Below are 21,827 nucleotides of genomic sequence, written 5' to 3'. Positions count from 1 at the left end.
CCCTACACTCCCAGGTAATTCAAAATTAATGCAATCGGCATCAACTTGCCAACCAATCATCCTTTCTTTTGTTGCATAAATAGTTGTGATTTTTTTTTAAATTTGGCATTCTTATATTTGTCCCAAAGAGTGCAAGATAAAAAGCTTCAGCAATATGTCTCTCATTTAGGCAATATTCACTATCAGCATGTTGCTCTACTATTGCCATTGGTTTCTAACTGAGCTGTACCCAATAGGCAGAGTGGGGAGGGGTTAGATCGCAGCCTACCAATAAGCCTCTACTAAACTGCACTTATCCAGCCATGAAGGTTTATGTGACTCATGTCACTCTAATCCTGTTTTCAGGAATTGCATATTTACATGCTGAAAAGTTTAATAAAATTCCCCTTCACGCTTGCTTTCTTTTGCATTTGGAATGCATAAGTAGTTCCTGATTCCAGTAGCAAAATGTTTCCACTGTTTCACCATCTCACTTATGTTTTATCTATATATCTACTGTATATTGCAGTCTCTAACATCAAATAGCTGTAACTTCCTCTGAACTATGAGAAGGGAATAATCTCACCATTGATTTGTTTTGGGTGTCTTAACAGGAGATGACGCAATCATGGCCACCTCCACTGACTGCCATCCAAACACCTAGTACAACAGAAGCATCCAAATTTCCTTTTCAAAATAAGGTGTGTACAGCCTTTTAAATTGAAGTTATGTTGGAATTACTTAAATTTGATATGTTCTAAAATTTTATTCAAGGTACTTTTGAAGAAAAATATTTTCAGTGCAGAGAAACTCTGGCCTGCACAAGCTTCTTAAAACAATTTCAGATTTGAATTAAAATGTGAAGCTCATAACCTAACACTGAGATATTTTCTTTGTATCTAGGAAACCCAGCACGTCCCTTCCGGTTTTGTAGGACACAGTGAGTAATAGCTCCAATCTGATTTATTAGTCGTGTTTGAATCTCAAAAACATAGAGATTTTTCTTATTCTTTGCACATGAAGGCCAATCCATTTCTTAGTTTGTATTTTGGAAAGATTCATTGTTTTATCACAGTTGAGTATAATCTAATTAAATGCTAGTTGCAAATGATGGAGATCATGTCACAGTGTAAATGTTCTCCTGATGAAGCTGTTCACATTGGAGGAAAATTCCAAACCCTGACTTCATTTGGTGTGATTGAGTGGAATAACATCTCTGCTTTAATGAGGTTACTGTCTTTTTTTAAAGGCATCTGGACTCTTAGACCATACACAAAATGACCAATAGAAATAACAATAGTGTGGGTGCTATACACTTGCCTGGTTTCTAGCAGCCAGATCCACAATTCCCAAGCTGGGGTGGCACAGTGGTTAGCACTGTTGCCCCACAGCACCAGGGACCTGGGTTCAATTCTGGCCTTGGGTGACTGCATGGAGTTTGCACGATCCCCGCCCCCATGTCTGCGCAGGTTTCCTCCGGGTGCTCCAGTTTCCTCCTCCAGCCCAACGATGTGCAGGCTAGGTGAATTGGCCATACTAAATTCCCCCTTAGTGTCACAAGATGTGCATGGTAGGGGAATTAGCAGGGTAAATAAATGGGGTGACAGGAATAGGGCCTAGGTTGGATGTTCTGTCGGAGGATCGGTGCAGCCTTGATGAGCTGAATGGCTTCCTTCCGCACTTTAGGGATTCAGTGAAACTGAAACGATTCCCCCATCCCCTTTTGGATGCTTCCCCAGGTTGCCAGGAATGAGCACAATCCACAGGATATTTAAATCCCAGTGAAGCGGAGCTTGCCTTTGTGAGACCTGCATCTTGCCAACTGTTATCAGTTGTTGTGGACCAGGAGCGGCTTTCACTACATCTTTTCGAGCTATTTTTGGTGCATAGTGCCATGTTACTGTTCCACCAGAAGCTGCTCTAATCAGTCCTATGTCTGCTTCTAGAAATTAGCAAGGACTCAAACTCAAACCTATCACATTCTGCTGAGATAGTTCCACTATATTTCTCCTCTGGCTACACAAGACTGGTCATTAGAGTAAAGGAAATTTCTTTGGCATCTTCTGATTATCCATGAAAGTTGAGGTCTTTGAGGTAGTTGGGAATTTCAAGCACATAATCTCGACATGATTCAAAAAAAGGGTAAGTATTTTAACACCACCGCCAACCCTAGGTTTAGCTTCCTGTCTCGTCACTGTACAAAACAGTCACAATTAAACCTGCAAAATGCCATTTTGTAGGCTTAAAAAATTGTCTTAAAACAAACATAGATATAAATACAATACCATAATTGTAGAGACATTTAAGTCATTAAGCTCATACCTAGCGAAACAAAGTTCTAAGTACCACAAAAGAAGTCAACAGCAATCAGATAAAGTTGTGATGACCAGATAAATTTGTCTATGAGCACAGCCGTGTTTATTGCTGCAGGAACTTGGACTTTTCTAAATCCACTTGGATTACATTGCCAGTCAGGAATTGAATCATCCAAATGCTTTTTGTTCAGCTCCTGACCTCTGCTATAAAGGAGGCATTAACCTCTTTAAATCACTCTTTGATTCAATGTTGACTAGCCAAAATTTTAAGTTGGGCTGTTGGCTGAAGTCTCTTTTACTAAACTACAAACATCAGCAATGTTCAATCAGCTGGGTCCTAATCAAATGTGGATTTGTCACAACATCCAGATTTTTCTATTGAAGTGAAGCAAAGGCCACTCTGATATCAGGCTTCTTTATTCATAACATGAAGCTATGACATCAAACCGTGCTAATATCTTATTTCTAACTTATGGTTTTCTTAGAGTGTGCATGTATTGTCATTGATAAAGATTGCACATGTTCCAATTAACAATAACTTACAAGATACATGCACACTCCACCTAGGTTTATAGAAAAAACTTGCATTTATATTATGTCTTGCATAACCTTGAGGTGTTTAATGAAATAGTTTTGAAGCATAGTTGCAATAGTAATGTTAGTTATACCATACTTTTTAGGTGGTCTAGAATAATAATTAATATTTGTTTGTAACACCTTTGTCATGAGTACTGCTGAAAAAAGGAACATCAAAGTATTTTGTCTTGCACTCATTAGGACATTCACAAGAATACCAAATGTAAAGAGAACAGTAACTTATTCTTCATGAGAAGAGAGCTTGGTTGATAAGTAGACTCTGATCGATAGAGGCATTGCCATGGAGAATGTACCTGTTAACTGATGATTCAGTTAACTGTCAAACTTTGTTTAAATTCATACCAGGCAGGTGGAGTCTGGGTAAGGCACTGCCCTGTGAAGTGTACTGACATCCCCACATCTGTGAAATGAACCAGAGAATGACTGGCACCTATTTTGTTCAGTTGAAATGAGTACAATATGTGTACGTTTTTTAAAATTCAGTTCAAGTGGTGCAGATATTGCTGGATAGGCCAGCATTCATTGCTCATCCCTGATTGCCCTTGAGAAGGTGATGGTGGGCTGCCTTATTGAACTGCTGCAGTCCACATTGTGTAGGTATACCCACTGTCTACAAAGGACAAGACTCTTTGTATTACATGTAGTTTCTAGCACACATTTTTGAGCCTGACATGTAATCTTGTATAGGTTATCAGTGTAATTCTTAGCACACTCAGGATTGTTCAGCAAGTTTGTCCAATTACGGATTTGTATCTAATGTCGGACACTGTGTTTTGAGTTTTGCAAGCACAGGCTGGGTGGTCAGTTTGTACCTTGCCCATTGTGAACAGCCAAAGGCACATGCTGTTACCATCTGCTGAGTACCATTTACTGCAAATCTGCCCTTACTGGTTAATGTACATTTGGGATTCCTGTAGTTCCACGCACTATAAAAGTGGCCTTATTGCAACCTCCTAAGTAGGGTCCAAACCATTTACTCACCTTGCAAGCTTGATGCTGAAAAAGCCATCTAGCAAGATAACAGTGACACTGATCACATCTTTGCTCGATTAAATGGCGTAAACCTATGAATGGGGCATTAGGCTGCCACTTGTGGTCCTGGAAAGTGCCCATTCTACCTCAGGTAACCCTGGAAAGACAAGGTATCTCAAAAATCAGAGCAACAGGTGAAGGTAGCCATTACATGCTGCTACTATAGAGTAGCAAAACAAGTGGCATTTGTCACTAAGGTGTGGCCATCAAACCAAGTAGGCATTCTCCCTGTCATAATATGGTACGTAAATTTCAGGGTTGTTGTGATGGTAGGTATGTACGCTGTATATTGCAAATCCTGGTGGATTCTATCAAACAGCATGTCCCTTCCACTGCTCACAAAAGGCAAACCACTGGCTGTGTAGTTGACCAGCCTGTACTTGCAAAAGTCCAGGCAGTGTCCAACGCTAGATGTGATTCTGTGATTAGGCAAGAATTCTACTGACAACCAATTTAAGGCTATCGGAGAGGCTCACTGAGTGCAATGACCTGCATATGTTAATACATAGAGCCTTCTCCTTTACAGACAGACAGAACATGTACACACATTGCATCTGTTTGCACTGAACAAAATAGGCAATCGCCATTCCCTGGTTCATTCCCCAGAGAATGCCTTGCCACTTAACAGTCAAATCATCAGTTAACTGGTACGTTCTCCATGGCAGTGCGACTACCAATTGGTATACACTTGCACACTCTTCTCATGAAGTGTAATTTGTTGTTCCCTTCACATCTGATATTCTTGCATGATGAATGCAAGCCAAAAAGCTTTGACATGTCTTTTTCTCAATGACTCAGTGATACTCAAATCTTTTGTAATCTTTGAACTGCCATGGTTGGTCACAAATCTGAACAATATGCTGTTTTCTTCAATGCTTTAATGTGGAAATGCAGGTGTTGGACTGGGATGGACAAGATGAGAAGTCACACAATGCTAGGTTATAGTTCACCAGGTTTATTTGAAATCACAAGCTTTTGGGGCGCTGCACCTTCATCAGGTGAAGTCACCTGATGAAGGAGCAGCGCTCAGAAAGCTTGTAATTTCAAATAAACCTGGTGAACTATAACCTAGTATCATGTGACCTCTCAACGCTTTGCTTTAGGCACCCTGTCACTACAGCGCTGGAGATTCAAGATTCTCAGCTCCAGAATACCTTGTGCAATGATCTGTGACATTAAATTCAACAGTGCTGCATCCTCGATCCTCCACATGAAGTGTCAGTATTTGAAACAAAACCTTTTCATGCAGCCAATGTCATGTATGAAGTAATAGAAGATGCTCCTATGGTAAATGAGACTGTTGGTTTGGGCCGTTTAGAAATATGAGGCGCTTATTAGTTGACTGCAATTTGAAACCTTGTTTGATCAAAATAAATAGCAAAATGTATGGTACTAGCTCTGCCATTGTAATTATCTGTGTTCTCTTTTGCAGAGAAACGTGAGATCCTTCCAAAAGGTTCTCGAGGGGAGAATTCGTAAGTACATATTTTCCTTAAAATGCGCCTATGAATTTTTCTCCTACCATCTTGAGTGATTCAAATACACAGTTCTTTTTCTTATACAAGCATCAGTTATAGAATCATAGAATAAAATCCCTACAGTACAGAAGGAGGCCATTCAGCCTATCGAATATGTACCAACCACAATTTCACTCTGGCCCTATTTCCGTAACCCCACATATTTACCCTGCTAATCCCCTGACACTAGGGTCACTTTAACATGGCCAATTAACTACACATTATTGGACTGTGGGAGGAAACTGGAGCATCTGGAGGAAATCCATACAAACGTGCTGAGAACATGCAAGCTCAGCACAGGCAACGACCCAAGCCGGGAGTTGAACCTGGGTCCCTGGCACTATGAGGCAGCAGTACTAACCACTGTGCCGCCCAATATCTGCCTTGAAATGATTAAATTGATGTCGTCTTCCTCAAATTTGGCAGGTATATTCCTCTTCCTCCTTGACACTGAGGTGGTCAGCCCAGCAGGCTAACGTATCTGTTGCAAACTCTATTAGTTAGCAGCTGAGTGCTGTTTGGATAATCTTCTGCTCCCGCCTGGAAAATTTCCATAATCTATGTCCCACCCAAAAAAAAAGTCCAGGAAATTGTCTGCTGTTGTACGGTAAAGTCTTTAATTTTGCGGAAATTACCAGCTCTTAAAAATCAAGTGGAGAGTTGATTTTTATTTTTTGACCATCTGCTTCCTCCAACATAAACAATGCTTTGTTTCTTAAGTATTAGGGCGTGTTTTCTCCTTGTTCCCTCCCTTGTCAAACCACAATGAGATGTCCTGCAGCTAAAATTGCATTGCTGTGGATATATTTAAGGCTTCAAACAGGATACAAAAGGTTTGAACATAATTTCAGATTTTGAATTCTTCCGTTTCCCAGTATTGCTTTTCTAGGCTGAAGTAAGACACCTTCTCATATTGATACTATGAAACCTAAGGACAGGTTTCAAAGAAAAATAGCTCTGTGCACTGTTCTGGGAGTGCTGGATATTTGAACTCAGTCTGGTTTACATCAATCAGAAGCAAGCTTCAGGGTGCATTCCTGTAATCATAAAACTATGTTTATGTGGATTTCCAGAGGCACTTGATGAAATCTCTTGTAAGATTGTGCAAGATAAAAGTCAAACCTCAACAAGTTGTTGACCTCCTTAGCTGAATAGCTGAATGTCGAAACTCAGAGTAGGAACAATTGACAGAATGTGACAACTTGGATCTGCATTGGGTGCCTCAACAATTCACTGTCACTTATTAACAACATAGATGATGGCAAAGAGACCCACATATTCAAGTTTGCTGATGACACAAAGATAGGCAGCATCCTAAGTGGTATAGATGAAAACATAAATTTGCGGAGAGAGGAATAGATTAAGTGGACAAAACTGTGGCAAATGGAATTTAACGTAGGTTGGTGTGAGGTCAATCCATTTTGGACCAAAACGGATGGATATGTGCGTGTATATTTATCATGGTGAAATGGTAGAAACAATGGTGGTGCAAAGAAACTTGGGTAACCTTGCACCTAGGTCATTAAAATGATAGCATAGCAGAAAGAAAACTCAAAAAAAGCTGATGGAAAACTGATCTTTTAGAGTACAAAGAGTAGAAGTCAGGTATACAAAGCACTAATTAGACCACATCTAGACCACAGACTGAGTAGTGCTGGGCACCACACCTTCCTATGGTATATTGGCCTTGGTGATGCAGCATCAATTTACTGGAATGATACCTCAGGTTAAATGATACCAAGGATTAAATTTCGCAGAGAGACTACACAAACCAGGGTGGTATTCACTGGAATTTAGAAGGCTAAGGAGTGATTTGATCCAGGTCTCTAAAGATATTAAGAGTAACAGTAGAAAGAGGGAATCTTGTTTCTGCTAGCTCGGAAATCCGAGGAGTTTGGGGGGGGCGGGGACGGACAGGAAACATTATTGGATCTCTGGGCGCATATGAGAGTAGGATTAGTTGTGTAGCTCTTTTGAACAATCGGCACATACATGAGGGCCAAATGGTTGCCTTCCCTGCTGTACAGCTCTGATTTGGATGAGGTACTGTGACACCACAGCTGTCTGTAGATTCCAACTCCCAAGATGAGGGAGCACTTTCATGAGATGGAGAATGTCAGATCCAATTGAAAACATTATAAATACGACTTATGTGGTGTTCTATTTGAAAGAACTGAAGTTGAATAATACAAGTCAGCACGTGAAGCATGCAACCCTCAGATAAATTAAATTCTAAAAAAGCAAAAATTGTAACAAACTCTTTGCATTGGTCAACAATCAGCGAGTGCACATCTGTCCCAAAAGCTGGTCTGATGTTGATTGTAAGAGATTGCCTAATGATTAACTTGCATTATGCTGCAGTGATGAGTTCCTGTTTGACTTATGGGATTAAGCACTCAACTGGGGTTTAATACTAAACTGTGTAAATTAGACCAGAGATATTTATAGCAACTCAATTCTGCAGGCAGCCTTGTCTATTTTATACTCAAATTAGGTGATTGCCCCAGAGAATGATTAGAACTCTACACCGTACAGTTTTGCAGTCTCAATGCGTTAGTGTCTCGGCGTGAACTGAAACCATTCTCAAATTGCCCAGTGAACCTGTTTAACAAAGTATCGCAGTCTCTGAGTTAATTTTTTATGCAGTATCAATCTTGATGTGATTGTTTACAGCACCGACTGTTCAGCTTTGGAAACAGTTGCCAATTAAGGATCGGAACTGATGTGGAAGTTCTGCTGTTCAGAGTGTTGCAGTTTTATTTTTCTCCTTTTCAGTTTACCCCTTTTCTGCCCCCTTCCTCCCTTGAAGGGAATGACTCCTGCTGTAAGCATGCTACACCTTGTAAAACTCCCGCAAACTGGCCACCTGAGACCGACCGCAGGCCTTATGTTGGGTGGACCAGACTGAACCAAGCTTGAATCCAGCCTCCACCCAAATGTCCGCACCCCCTGAATTACTCAACAATAATCATGATTAAAAATGTTGCTCTTTCATTTAGTCCTATGGTTCAGGGAATCAAGGCTAATTATTGTGGTCTAGCTGCTCAACAAGCTTCTGCAAGCCCAACATGGATTTTTTTTTTCTCCCCTTAATGGCTTTTATAGATCATCTAGCCACTGAGCAAGTTCTGGCAATCCAAACTGAGATATAATTGCAAACACAAGCAATTAGAAATAATTTCTTCTCACCTAGAATGTGCAATTCCCAACCACAAACCTTTGTTAAAGCAGATTCCATAAATTACTGCTTTAGTTATTTGGACAAAAGGACGATGGACTATGAAAAGTGGATGTGAAATGAGCTGGGAATTGGTTGAACTAGGTAGCACCAGTGGAGAAATATAGCGACAGACACTTGATGGGCTAAATGGCCTTTTTCTGAAATGTAACATTCTGTAGCGGTTGTGTCAACTGAACATGCACAGATTACTTTTTTTATTTAGCAGTGTCACAAGTAGGCTTAATTAACACTGCAAGGAAGTTACTGTGAAAATCCCCTTGCATGCACACTGAATTTGTTGTGCCATGTCAAATGCATCATTCATTGGTGATTCTCAAGTGAAGGCCATATAGTGGGTTTCTCACTTGTTGCCACAGCCTCCGTGAGTCTCTGGCAGCTGGATTTCCAGTGCCATTGCTCCGCACCAGAAATCAGCGCAGAGCTGCATAAATTATTCAAATGCACATTTCAATGTACTTTACATCTAATTAGCACGCTCAGGACTAATGTCTCCGGGCCTGCTATATCTAGCTGCTCAACAAGCTGGAGCAAGCCCAACATGCCTTTTTTCCCTTAGTGGCTTTTATAGATCATCTAGCCAGTGAGTGAGCTCTGTCAGTGTCTAGAATGTGCAATTCCCAGCCACAAACCTTTGTTAAAACAGATTCCATAAATTCATGGAGAATAGCCAGGGTGCGTGGGGTCCTTAATTATGCTGGCTGCTTTGCCAAGGCAGCAGGAAGTGTAGACAGAGTCAGTGGATGGGAGGCTGGTTTGCCTGATGGATTGGGCTTCACGCACGACCTTTTGTCATTCTTTGCAGTCTTGGGCAGAGCAGGAGCCATACCAAGCTATGATACAAACAGAAAGAATGCTTTCTATGATGCATCGTAAACATTGGTGCGAGTCATAGCTGACATGCCGAATTTCCTTAGTCTTCTGAGAAAGAGGTGTTGGTGTGAGGGTGGGGAGTCCTGCTGCCACTCTGCACTCAGCAGTGATAGAGGGAGGGAGACCTGCAATTGGGGCTAGGCATGGTGGAGGGAGGATTGGGGGGGGGCGTCAGTCTGTTGGAGGTGGAGAGAGGTTGGCAGATCGGGGCTGGCCAGCAATCGGGAGGCCCACAGTGCAGGACTACTGCACAAGCACCGATCTTGGCTATGACAGGTTGGTGCATGCACTCAGCATTTATGCTGCTGGCCTCCAGCGAGAATAGGCCCTGGCCCCTGATTTTTTTTTGCGTGAATCACACTAGTGCATTTTGTAGTGCACAGTGTGGGGGAAATTCATTTTGAAAAACCCGCTGGAAAAATTACCAGTGGGATTTACTCCAGCTTTTACAGGAATTCGACACTTAGAACTCTTTTGGGAGAGTCTTTCCCTATGTCTAGTTCTACTTCCCTTTTCATAAGAACGTAAGAAATAGGAGCAGGAGTAGGCCATCTGGCCCTTCGAGCCTGCCCCGCCATTCAATAAGATCATGGCTGATCTGTCGTGGCTCAGTTCCACATTCCCGCCCTCTCCCCATAACCCTTAATCCCCTCTCATCAAAAACCCATCAACCCGCGTCTTAAAAATATTTAGCAAGGCAGCCTCCACCACCTCAACGGGCAGAGAATTCCAGAGATTCACCACCCTTTGAGTGAAAAAGTTCCTCCTCAACTCCGTTCTATACCGCCCCCCCTTTATCTTGAGGCTGTGCCCCCTAGTCCTACTGTCCTTTCTGAGCGGGAAGAGCCTCTCCATCTCTATCCTATCCATCCCATTCATCATCTTATACGTCTCAATGAGATCTCCCCTCATTCTTCTAAACTCTAACGAGTACAAGCCTAGTTTATTCAGCCATTCACATTGTTCATATATCAGCCTTCTTTCCTTCTATTGGACAATGATGTTTTAGGATCTGTTGGCGTGGGAGTAGGGAATACAAAGAAAAGAGGTCTTTGTATGTCACTGGTAATTGCAGTGCATGAATTTTTAATGTTTTGTGTAATATTTTTAGCTAGCTTGATGTATTTTGCATTTTCTTAGCATATTGAATATTTACTTCAGCCTTGTAATGTAATTCCAAAATGCGCAGTTAATTCTACTCAATGTGCACATAATACCTGCAGAAAGGTTCTCACTAGCTCAGTTGCCCTCCCCCAACTCCACATAGTTCAGCCATGAAAATGGAATTCAACCTCCGGATAAAAAGGACTACATTTCACAGCCCCAGGATGCCCAGAAATGTGTTATAGCCACTGAATAACTTTTGAAGTGTAGCCACTGTTGTAATGTAAGAAACAACAACCAATTTGTGTACAGCAAGCTCCCACAACCAACAGTGATGATGACCATGTAATTGCTTCTCGTGACTGGAGTGTCAGTGATGGAGAATTACTTATTCACTCTTTTGTCACTCGTGTGAATATGACGTATTTTCAAATCAGATTTTAGCACCTTTAAGGACAGTAATGCTCCTTTAATTCTCTCAAAGCAGCATTAATATTAAAGGACAATCCTTCCAGTGTTCGTGCTTTTGCGTCTCGCACGTTTCTGTGTGGTTCATTAATAAGATGTCAAGATTGTGCTGAACTGTAAGCAGCTGTGAACTGTGACCCTACAGCCACAAAGGACTGTTTTGGAGCTCCCCAAACATCTCCGATTGGAGCTTTACACACAGCAGAGAGACAGGAAATAACTCATTCTGGGAAGTTAGGCTGGTTTTAAGCATAGGTTGCAGAAAGGAAGGGGCTTCATATTTACAGCCAGCTTCTATCAGATCCTACAAAGAGAACTTGAAATTCCTGGGGGGAGGGGGGCATTTGGCATACTTTGATTCTACGGACAGCCACAGCAGGAGGGGGGAGAATCTTGTGTTTATGTCATCTGTCGCATCTTCCATTTCCTAAAGCATTTCGGGGCTGATTCATTGTGGTTTATCTAAGGAGTGGGTGCTTTCCAACACTATCCACTTCGTATTATGTTCTCTTTGCATGCTGAAATGAATGTCTTTAAATGCACTTCTCTTTTAAAAAAGGCATTTGCAGAAATAAGTAGAATTCTTCTCTGTGAATGTAATGACATAAAAGAAAAAAAAAATCACACAACCTGTTTCATACCCTCAGGACATCCCAAAGGGCACAACAGCCAATGAATCCTTGTTGGTTTGGAAGTCACCCATGTAGGAAAATTCAAGAGTCAATTTGATTACTGCAAATGAGATAAATGATCAATTAACCTGCTTTGGTGATGGTTAAGAGATAAATGTTGGTCGGGATAAGATAAATAAAAGCAAAATAATCTTTGGTTTGTTGGATTTCTAACTGGAGAGTTTAAATCAGTAGATGCATGATATGCTGTGGTGCTGGGCCACACCATCCCAGATAAGTCAAAACAGGAATTGAACTGGGATCTTCTTTGGTGGTTCAGTACTAAAAAAGCATGGGCTCACTGACTCATCAGGCAGTCTGTTGGGATTTAAAAGAAAATATTCCTAAATGGTCTACAAAAAATTATTCAGCCTGCCAACTTTTCAAAAGTTTTCTCTTTATTGGAAAGACTGTTTGGTAAGTAAGTTTTAAAGAAAAATGTACAAGATCTCAAACTGAGCATTTGTGGTCTACTTAAGTTTAAGTTTATTTATTAGTGTTACAAGTAAGCTTACATTAACGTATTACTTTTTCTGTAAATTTCTTATCAGGATGCTTGAAAAGGACTTACAGATCAGCAGTAGTGATGACAGTGATGGGGATCAGGTTAGTCTTTGATTAGCTGTGGAATACCTACAGTCTTTATTCAATAAATGTGAAAACGGAGGCACTTTTAAGGAGATGCAAACGGTTTGGAAATTGCATATGTGATTTCATTTGCTTAAGACCTAACCAAGAGACTGATTTGCTTGCTTCTCTTTTCACCCTCTTCTCCTCCTTTTCATGCCCTCCCCCCACCACCCGTCCCTCCACCCACACCTCCAATACAGGTCATGGAAAAGCCAGTGCCTATTTCTGTCCCTAAAAGGTACCTTATTTTCTGTTCACATTTGTGTGTGTTTTAATTTTTGACTGTTTGAAGCTACGATATGCTGCGACTGCAGCTTCCCTTCCCATGTCTGCATATTTTTACAGTAAAAATAAATCACTCTCCTATCCTGCTCTGATTTCCACATATTCACTCCTCAGTGGGTAGCAAATAGAGGAAGAAGTAGGGAAAATTACTCCTGCTACATTAGAGAGAGTTGTATTACTTGAACTGTTATGCCAGCTAAGATCACCTAGTCTTGTACAAACCAAGAGTTAAACCACTGACTGTCTACATTTATCTAATTAATGACGGCAATTTTTAAAACATCTTTGGCCATCACAGATTCCTGCAACTGCACAGATTCCTGGCCAACTGTCTCACTGTAGATCTGCATTCATTATTAACCATACTCTGTGTTTGTGATATTTCTACGGTAGGTACTGGGGGATTTACAGTATCCCTGCACTAGAATCATAGAATCACTGCAGTACAGAAGGAGGCCTTTCGGCCCATTGAGCCTGCACTGACCACAATCCTGCCCAGGCCCTATCTGCGTAACTCCGCGTATTTACCCTACTTGCACCCAGACACTAAAGGTTAATTTAGCATGGGCAATCAACCTAACCTGCACATCTTTGGAGGATTGGGGGGGGAGCGGAGCACCTGGAGGAAGCCTATGCAGAGACAGGGAGATTGTGCAAACTCTACACAGACAGTCACCCGAGGCTAGAATTGAACCTGGCACTGTGAGGCAGCAATGCTAACCACCATGCCGCCCCACACTGGATGCTGACGGATTTGCCATATCCCCACACTGGGTGCTGACTTTAGCCTCTGGGCTTTGAGAGAAACTCAGTGAATCACTTCTTACGTTCTCAGTTTTATCTCTAATAATTGGCCGTTGACAAATGGAAGATTCAGTCCCAATAGGAATAGAAACTCTCCTCAATTCCATCAGCACAACTGCCATAATGATCAGTGCTTAAACATATTTTGCAAAAAGAAATGTAGATGCCAGTAGTGTAGTTAGAAATGCATTTTAAACAGCTCTTACTCTGGGGGGCGGGGGAGAGACTGATCAAATAAATGAAAAGGAAGTATTTTCTGAACACTTTTATATATTTAAGATTCAAATGCTAAAGATAGGACATGTGATGGACAGGAAAAGAAAAGCGGGTGCAACAAGCCTTTATTACGATTCCTAACAATCCTCAGCCACGTATTGAGGTTTACAGTAAAAGTCCATTTTAGGGGCTTGGGGTTAGGGGTGAGGAAACCACTTCTCCAACCATTTTTTATCCACATTGACCATGATTGATGGTATTTAATATTCCCTTTTGTACGAGAACAAAACTGTGCATTTAACTTTATATAGAATTCTTTTGGTAGTGCAACCTAATAGTCTTTGCTTCTGCTATTAGTTAACGATGCTGGTCACATTTCAATTGTGTATTGTAACCTCAAGATCTTCAACAGAATTCAGTTCTACAGTCTTGGGTGTTGGTCCTACCCCATGCATAATGTTCCATTTATTTAAGTTAAAAAGTATTATCCAAATGTGGGTCTATTCCTCATCTCACTGTAAAATCTAATGGCAGCAATTTATTCTTATCCACAATCCAAACATTTGCGCACAGCTTCATCCCATCGACAAACTTATAGACCCTTTCCCCCATCCTCACCCTCCAGCAACTGCATACCATTCGTTAAGATAGTTAAGGAAGTAACCCTAGCCAGGTCCTGCAGCGCACCACTGGTGAAATGCTTCCACTGAAATATAGCAATTAATAACCATTTTCTACCTAGGGGAATGCAACTTCTCACCAATTCCATGAATTTTCTTGTAGAGTAACTTATTTTGAGATACCTTTATAGAAACCTTTCTAATAATGCAAAGTAGACAAGTAACCTGTTGGACTGGTCTACCAATCTCGTAATTTCTGTAAAATATTTGTTTAAAATTTAGTAATTATTTCTAGAAGCAGTGTTTGATATCTCTGATATCTTTTGTTTTTGATCATAGAGAGCATTTCATCAATGATAGAAGTTGAACTAATTGGCCGGTAGCACTTTCTGCTGGCATTGTTGCCTCTTTGAAAATTGGAACTACGTGAGCATCTTTCCGATCCAAAAGAATAATCCCAGTTAAAGATATAGGCAAAGCACATGTTCCATCTCTTCCTCCAATAGATAGTTACATGAACCTGCAGATCTATTTATTTTGAGGTTCCTAATTTAATTTGAGATGATATCCTCCACTATTTAAAATTTTTTTACACTTTTCATGTTAAACATCAACCGCAAGAGTGCGTACTGATGCAAAATAATTCATTTCAGACTCCTGCTGTACTCAGAGACCATTTCAGTCTGCCTTGAGAAATCCTCAATAATTCCATGCAATCTTGAATAGCCCTGTCACTCCTGTCATAACTTCTTTTTATATAGTAAAAGCCTTCAATTTAAGCTAACGGGTTTCTGGCCTAAACTGAGGTTGCTTCCTTTGGTTCTGACTTTCAGATGAATTGAGCATCTCCTAATATCTGGTATATATCTTTGTTGGCTGGATTAGTCTGTCAAGCGTAGCTTTATTAAACCAGTGAAGCTGTTATAGACTGACTATTATAGAATTGTACACACTCCCCACACCCCCCCCTCCCCCAAAAAGAATGATCTCTATCATAAACGCTTATCACACAATTATCCCATGACGTAACATTCCTTAAAATAAGATGCAAATGATCACAATTGCTACAATATTGAAGTAGTCTTAAACGGGACAAATAGAAAGTGATTTTTATGGCTGTTGTGGATTTTTCTATGCTCGAGTCTGTTTTAGTGTGGGACCGAGACTTGTGAACCTCGTTCAATTTCTGCTCTGTGCTGATCTCAGTTATACTGGTGGTAAGGGGGTTACGTTTTGCCTTGGTGTCTGCTAGTTGCTGTACTACCACTAAGGTTTTTGTTAACCATAATGGTGGGTAAAATAGCAATTGATTTGAAAAAAAACTCAAACCAATAGTTTCATATCTATTACTAAATGAAAGTGTAAATACATAAAATTAACAAACTAAAAAATGTGCTTTATATTAATCCTGATAATCTTTCTTAGCAAGCTACAATTTTTTTTTACATCTTTAATGATTCTATGCAACTGTAAACACATTGAAAACTGCATGCCATATTCTTTATCCTCTCTAACTTTTTTTTATTCCACAGTGCTTCCTCGCTTTCTCAGAGTGATGAAGTGGTATCGAGACATTCCAGTAGTGGATTAAACAACCTGAGTGAATCTGAGAACTCTTCTGGCTCTGATTCAGAGAGTGAAAGCAGCTCCAGTGACAGCGAAGGAACATCGAGGGCCCCAACACCTGAGGTATGGTTTTCTTCGTACCAAATTCCACAATGAGTGAGAAGGTCAGTCCTTAAAACGTAACAAGACTCCTCATTGAACAAAATTAGTTGGTTGCCTTGAAATATAACAATTTGATTAGCAGTAGAAACTTCACAGGGGTGATTTTCTGACCTCGCTGTGCCTGCTGCAGATCACACCAATCCTGGAAAATTGCTTGTGGGCTTAAAAATGGGTTTTGCGCCCAGTGCCAAGCAATTTGCAATCATCCCAGTCCCGTTCCACTGGTGCAAACCAGATGTCATTGAGAAAGGGCACGCAGTCTATTTGCATATTAAAATATCATTTAACTGTGCTTAGCCCATCTGACGCTGGTTTCTGTAAGCTGCCTGGATCTTCTGACCCTCGGGCATGGCGAGATCCTAGCGAGAATCTGCTGTGTCTCCACCAGTGGAGACTAGGCTTGATGGCTATGCCAGGGGGCTTGGAGGCCATTAAAGTCTGGGTATTTGAGGACATGGCTAGGCAGTGCCAGGGGTGATGATTATGAGGGGGTCATTTAAGGGCTGGAGCATGTCAGGGGTCCATGAGGGGAGGGGGCATGTCTGCTTCATGGAAGGTAGCCATTGGGAGCACCCCACTGCAGACAATGTGTGTCGGGGGTGGGGAGGGTGAGGGAGTACATGCTGCCGATGAAGGGAAGGATCCCGATGTCCATGGGGGGAGGAGAGTGCGGTCTCCCAGTGTACTGTGAGATCAGACTGCCATTTCAAAGTAGCGCCTGATCACTTTGCAGCCAGGCTCATTGGTTTGATTAGGCCCCACCACTCCCAGAACCGACACACTACTCACCACGCTCCCAAAAAATTACTTGCATGTGGAACGATTGGGGTCCAGTCAGTCCAGGTTTCTTGCCAGTGTGATACTGAGTCACCTTTTGGAAAAATTGCAGCTTACATCTTGACCGCTGGAGTCCAGTTACTGCACGAGAATTAGTTATGACAAGGGGGTACATTTGCCAAAAGGGGAAGAGTGATTCCTTGGTTTTCAAAATGTAAAATTTCATTTTTGGTGCCTAACTTTCAGAATTCAGCTTTGCACCTCACCATTTTAAGTTATTTTACGTACAAGTGGATACTCTTTCATGCAGTACATTTCCATGTTCTGCCTGATACAAAACAATGTATTATTTTAAAAACAGGGAATGTACGTCTTTGTCTGGCAGATGTGACATTTTCAAAAAGTGGGTAGCTGCAGTTCAGAACATAGGAACTCAACCTTTTGTGCCTGCTCCACCAGCCAATTAGTTAAAAGCTGATCTATAACAACGCCATTTACTAACTTTGGGATGGGATTTTCTGGCCCTGCCCACTCTCGGGATCAGCTGGTCCACCGGGAGTCAATGGGCTTTCGGCTGCACCAGTGCATCCCCCATGGTGGGGGGTGGCCAGAAAATGCTGGCTCTGCTTCCATACACCGCAATACCCTTCCTGAGCTAAAGACTGCCTGAATTTGTGATATAGTGACAGTGGCCTTTAAAGAGTGGATTATGTTAGCAAATAAATGTCACAATTGTGTCCAAGACCTTAGACTATCTCTCTGTAAGCCACGCTATTAGATCCAACTGGTGATCAAAACTTTCTCTTTCAAAAATGCAAGTTTTGCCTTTCTTGAAATAAAGAGGGAAAGTGTTAAAATCTCAGGATAATTGTTTCAGCCTGGCTCCACGTTTTCATAATGTGTTTCTAATTCTTTTTTGGAATTGCTTTTCTAAATGCATATGCGCACAATTTTTAAAAAATATGTCCTTGTCTTTAACTCCGTTACATCAAGGCACTGCACTTAATTTAAGACTTAAGTTTCTGTGACTGAGAAAGTGGCAATGTAAGAAAACAGACTTTTTGAAAAAAGCTGTACCAAGGATGATTTTTATTTCCTGGTACAAATGTTTGATCGTGACTACATTATAAAATAGAGCTGCTTTTAGAATCCTAGAATCCCTACAGTGCCAAAGAGGCCACTTGGCCCATCGAATCTGCAGCCACACTCTGAAAGAGCATTTATCAGGCTGTCTCCCCCACCCCATCTCTGTAACCCCACACATTTACCATGGCTAATCCGTCTACCTACACATTGAGACACTAAGGGGCAATATTTTAGCATGGCCAATCCACCTAATCAGTACATCTTTGGACAGTGGGAGGAAGCTGGAGATCCTGGAGGAAACCCACATGGACACGGAAAGAACGTCCGTGAGGAGAGTTTGCACAGTCATCAAAAGTCAGGATTGAATCCGGGACCCTGGCAACAGTGCTAACCACAGTGCACTCATGTTGAAAGATTATAACTGTTAATCCAACCTTGTTTTCCTATTTAGTACAATTAGAAAATGACAACTTAAAGCCACGTTATCCTGAAGTCATGAAACTTGTATTATGTTTAAAGTGGCAGACAGGAGCAGAATTATACATTTGTTTGACTCTGACATGCGTTGATGAGCAGAGCCTTGCTCTGACTTCTGTTCACTGCTTCTGCTATTTCATTTCCAACTTCCCTCTGTCAGTTCCGCCTTGGTTTTAAGAAATCGCACAGTGCAACCCTGACAAAATGGCAGCTAAAATTGGAGAAACTCCAATCCATTCACTTGCTTTGGAAACAGACACTTGTGGACAGTTCACCATCTGCAGGCTGCATTTAGTTTGAGGTCCTGGTACAGTGAGGGAAATTGAAGTGCAAAACTAATGTATTGGCAATTTGTAAGTGTGACCATTTGAATTATATTTTTAGTGTGTTTTTTTAAATGCCCTGTAGGTATTTTGACATGCATATTTCAGCCAACTTATTTATTTATCTTGTGGATTCTTTTGTAGCCTGACCCTTCACCAGCAAACAAATGGCAACTTAATAACTGGATAAATCCGAGCCAGCCACCAATGCCTTCTGACAGCCACAGTGAGTTATTGAATGGGCACAATTTGCAGGACAACCAGACATCTGAAGCGAAGGAGGGCCGTGAGTGTACTGGCTCCAGCGGAGAGAACACTACGCAGGAGGTATCTCGGAACAAAAGCAAATGCCAGAACTCTCCTGCTCTGCATAGCAGCAACACTCCGCAGCAAGCTGTCAGTAAAAAGCAATCCAGTAAACCCATTAAAACTCCTGTGCCTGAAACAAACCACGAAGTCAAAGTTGAAAACAAACCTCGCATGTACGGTGATAAAGACCAACCTCCCACAGGGCAGGCAAAAGTCAAAATAAAAGCTGGACATCGACCTAGTGAGAAAAGACAATCTGACTCCTCAGCCCGGATTTCATCTGAAAGGAAAAAGCACAAGGGTCTCGTCCAGAACGCTCCCAAATCCAAGCAGTTTATAGATCGAGACTCTTTGCCCGCGGATCAAGGTTCCAACAAAGAGGAGTCATCGTCATGTTGTAGTCTGCCTCCTGCAGCCCTTGTACCTCAGAAACAGCTGTATGTGGAAAATGGGGCTAATGTCAGTAAACCTGCCAGGGAGGAAAGCAGGACTACCTTCCATAAATCTGCTGCCACTGAGGTCAAGAATGTAAGCAAGCCTAACATTAGCAAACCTGTCGCAGACGCCAAAGAGGTAAACAGGACTACCTTCCTCCACCCTGCTAATGAGGTTAGGGAGGAGACACGGACCAGCGTTGAGAAGCCTGACCGTCAGGTTAGGGAGGAAATTCGCAACAACGTTAATAAAGCTGCAGGCAAGGTGAAAGAGGACAGTAGCAACAATAAAGCCATCCCAAAGGAAAACAGGACTAAATTGAGTAAACCAGCCAATCAGGTAAATGACAACACTCTCTCAGATCAGGTTTTGCCCGCCAGCCGTGCTGAGGATTTGCTAGGCCCAATTAGTGAGACCAAAGTTCACTGGCCGTTAGTCGTAAAAATCGACCTAAGTTTGCTGTCACGAATCCCATCATCATCCAGCAGAGAGGGCCAACAATCCAAGAATGGTACTGCAGAATGTACTGACCAGAAGAGTCAGGAAGGATTGCGGGAGAGCAAGGAATGTTCATCCAGCAAGGTCAAGAGAAAACACATCGTAAGTTTTTCTTTTCTTGCTCTTCCTTTCTTCCCACCAACAAAATCCACTAATTCCGACCATCCTCTGAGCAGACATGATGGGCAGTCTGATTGCTGGAAGAGGTGTTTATGATGTGGGTATGCCGGCATTGGACTGGCGTAAACACAGTAAAAAGTCTGACAACGCCAGGTTTTAGTCCAACCGATTTATTTGATAATAGATTCACAAGCTTTCGGGGTTAGTCCCTTCGTCAGGTGAATGGAGAGTTCTGGCCTCATACAGAGCATATATGCTTTATATGCTCTGTCTGAGGCCAGAACTCTCCATTCACCTGACGAAGGGACTAACCCCGAAAGCTTGTGAATCTATTATCAAATAAATCGGTTGGACTAAAACCTGGTGTTGTCAGGCTTTTTAGAGGTGTTTATGGCAGGCGAGGGAATATCGTTCTTCCATTCTTCCTGAGAGGTTTTTCATGTCACTAATTTCCTCCGATTTAAGCCTGAAACCTGAATGACCTTACTTGCGTTTGGTGTTCATGCTGAATAGGGGCCGTAGGTTTGGAGTGGTTTTCCAAATTTGAGCCTGCCAAATTTAACTGTGGTGTTGCCGTACCCTTCTCCAGTGAAATCCACCCAAGTAAGTAGCCTAGTGCTGGAGTAAAGTCAGTGTCAGTGCTGGAAGCAGCCATGATTGCAGGGCCAGTAGCAATCCTGTGCCACCATGGTTTTCCTTACAAGATAAGGCACAGGATTGCTCCTGGCATGTGTATGTGTCCCTTGCAGCAGAACAACTGCACTGGAGTCCCAAATGAATCGTTGTGTTTTACAGCGCAAAAGGAGACCCTTTGGTGTGCCATGAGTATGCCAGCCATCGAGCACCTGTCCATTCTAATCCCATTTTCCAGCACTTCTATGGCATTTCAAATGCTCAACAAATGTTGCGAGGGTTCCCACCTCTACCACCCTTTCAGTGTTCCAATTTCCCAACACCCTCTGGATGAATAAGTTTACCTTCAAATCCCCCCTCAATCTCCTGCACCTTTAAATTGTGTGCATTTTGTCGAGTAGGATGGCTATACGTGATGCAGAACATTACATTGAACGCATTCCCTGCTCCTGCAGTCCATGAAGTTTCTAATATAAAGCAGAGGACCTCTAGACATGTGATGTCATTGGATGCCTGTCTTTTCGAGAACTACAATTTCCACGTAATTTTAAATTTGTGGAGCTAAGATTTAGTTGCCTAAACTCGTGATTTATAGTTTTATGATCTGCATGATTGGTTCCAAACCAAGGTAAAGAGGGAAAATTTAATGGAGGCTGCAGTCTTTCATTTTGGGAATTGCATTAATAACAAAGTGCTTTTACGTTTCTCCTGTGTTTTGTTTCAAAGCAAGGAGTCTGTTTATTTTGTATTGCTTAGTAAAAGACTGTTTCCTTCATGGCCTGTATGTAAAGTGAAACATTTTATCCAAATTGCTTTTACCCTCCCAGAAATTTGGGGAAACCTCACAGCCGGTGGGTTCCCATGCATTTCGAAAAGGTTTTGTACACTTTATGGGGAGCATACTTGTGAAATACCAGGTGTCTCTTTCCATTCATTCTCCATCACCTCATTTATTCTCAATAACTCTGAGGAACTTTGGGCTCTCTCTTTTTAGAAAAACAGTTGCAATCCATGCAGAACGTCGAGCTCTATATATTATATAAAATATGTGAATCTCCATCCATGGACTTGTTGACCAACTTAATTACTTCA

General features: G+C 41.7%; 1 protein-coding gene across 2 annotated transcripts in view; it reads left to right on the top strand.

The window, feature by feature from the left end:
• aff1 (AF4/FMR2 family, member 1) overlaps nucleotides 1-21,827 on the top strand; it is a 131,954-nt gene that overhangs the window by 88,655 nt on the left and 21,472 nt on the right. For both annotated transcript variants that reach the window (XM_080190922.1, XM_080190913.1), the window contains exons 5-11: nucleotides 594-680; nucleotides 883-919; nucleotides 5,356-5,398; nucleotides 12,346-12,400; nucleotides 12,625-12,662; nucleotides 15,882-16,038; nucleotides 18,885-20,084. In XM_080190922.1, coding sequence (XP_080047048.1) covers nucleotides 594-680; nucleotides 883-919; nucleotides 5,356-5,398; nucleotides 12,346-12,400; nucleotides 12,625-12,662; nucleotides 15,882-16,038; nucleotides 18,885-20,084 — 1,617 coding nt within the window. The remainder of the gene's footprint in view (nucleotides 1-593; nucleotides 681-882; nucleotides 920-5,355; nucleotides 5,399-12,345; nucleotides 12,401-12,624; nucleotides 12,663-15,881; nucleotides 16,039-18,884; nucleotides 20,085-21,827) is intronic.

This window comes from Carcharhinus amblyrhynchos, chromosome 1, assembly GCF_965287045.1.
Source record: "Carcharhinus amblyrhynchos chromosome 1, sCarAmb.v2.hapA, whole genome shotgun sequence".
NCBI classification, from domain to species: Eukaryota; Metazoa; Chordata; class Chondrichthyes; order Carcharhiniformes; family Carcharhinidae; genus Carcharhinus; species Carcharhinus amblyrhynchos.
This window is presented reverse-complemented; position numbering and strand designations above follow the sequence as displayed.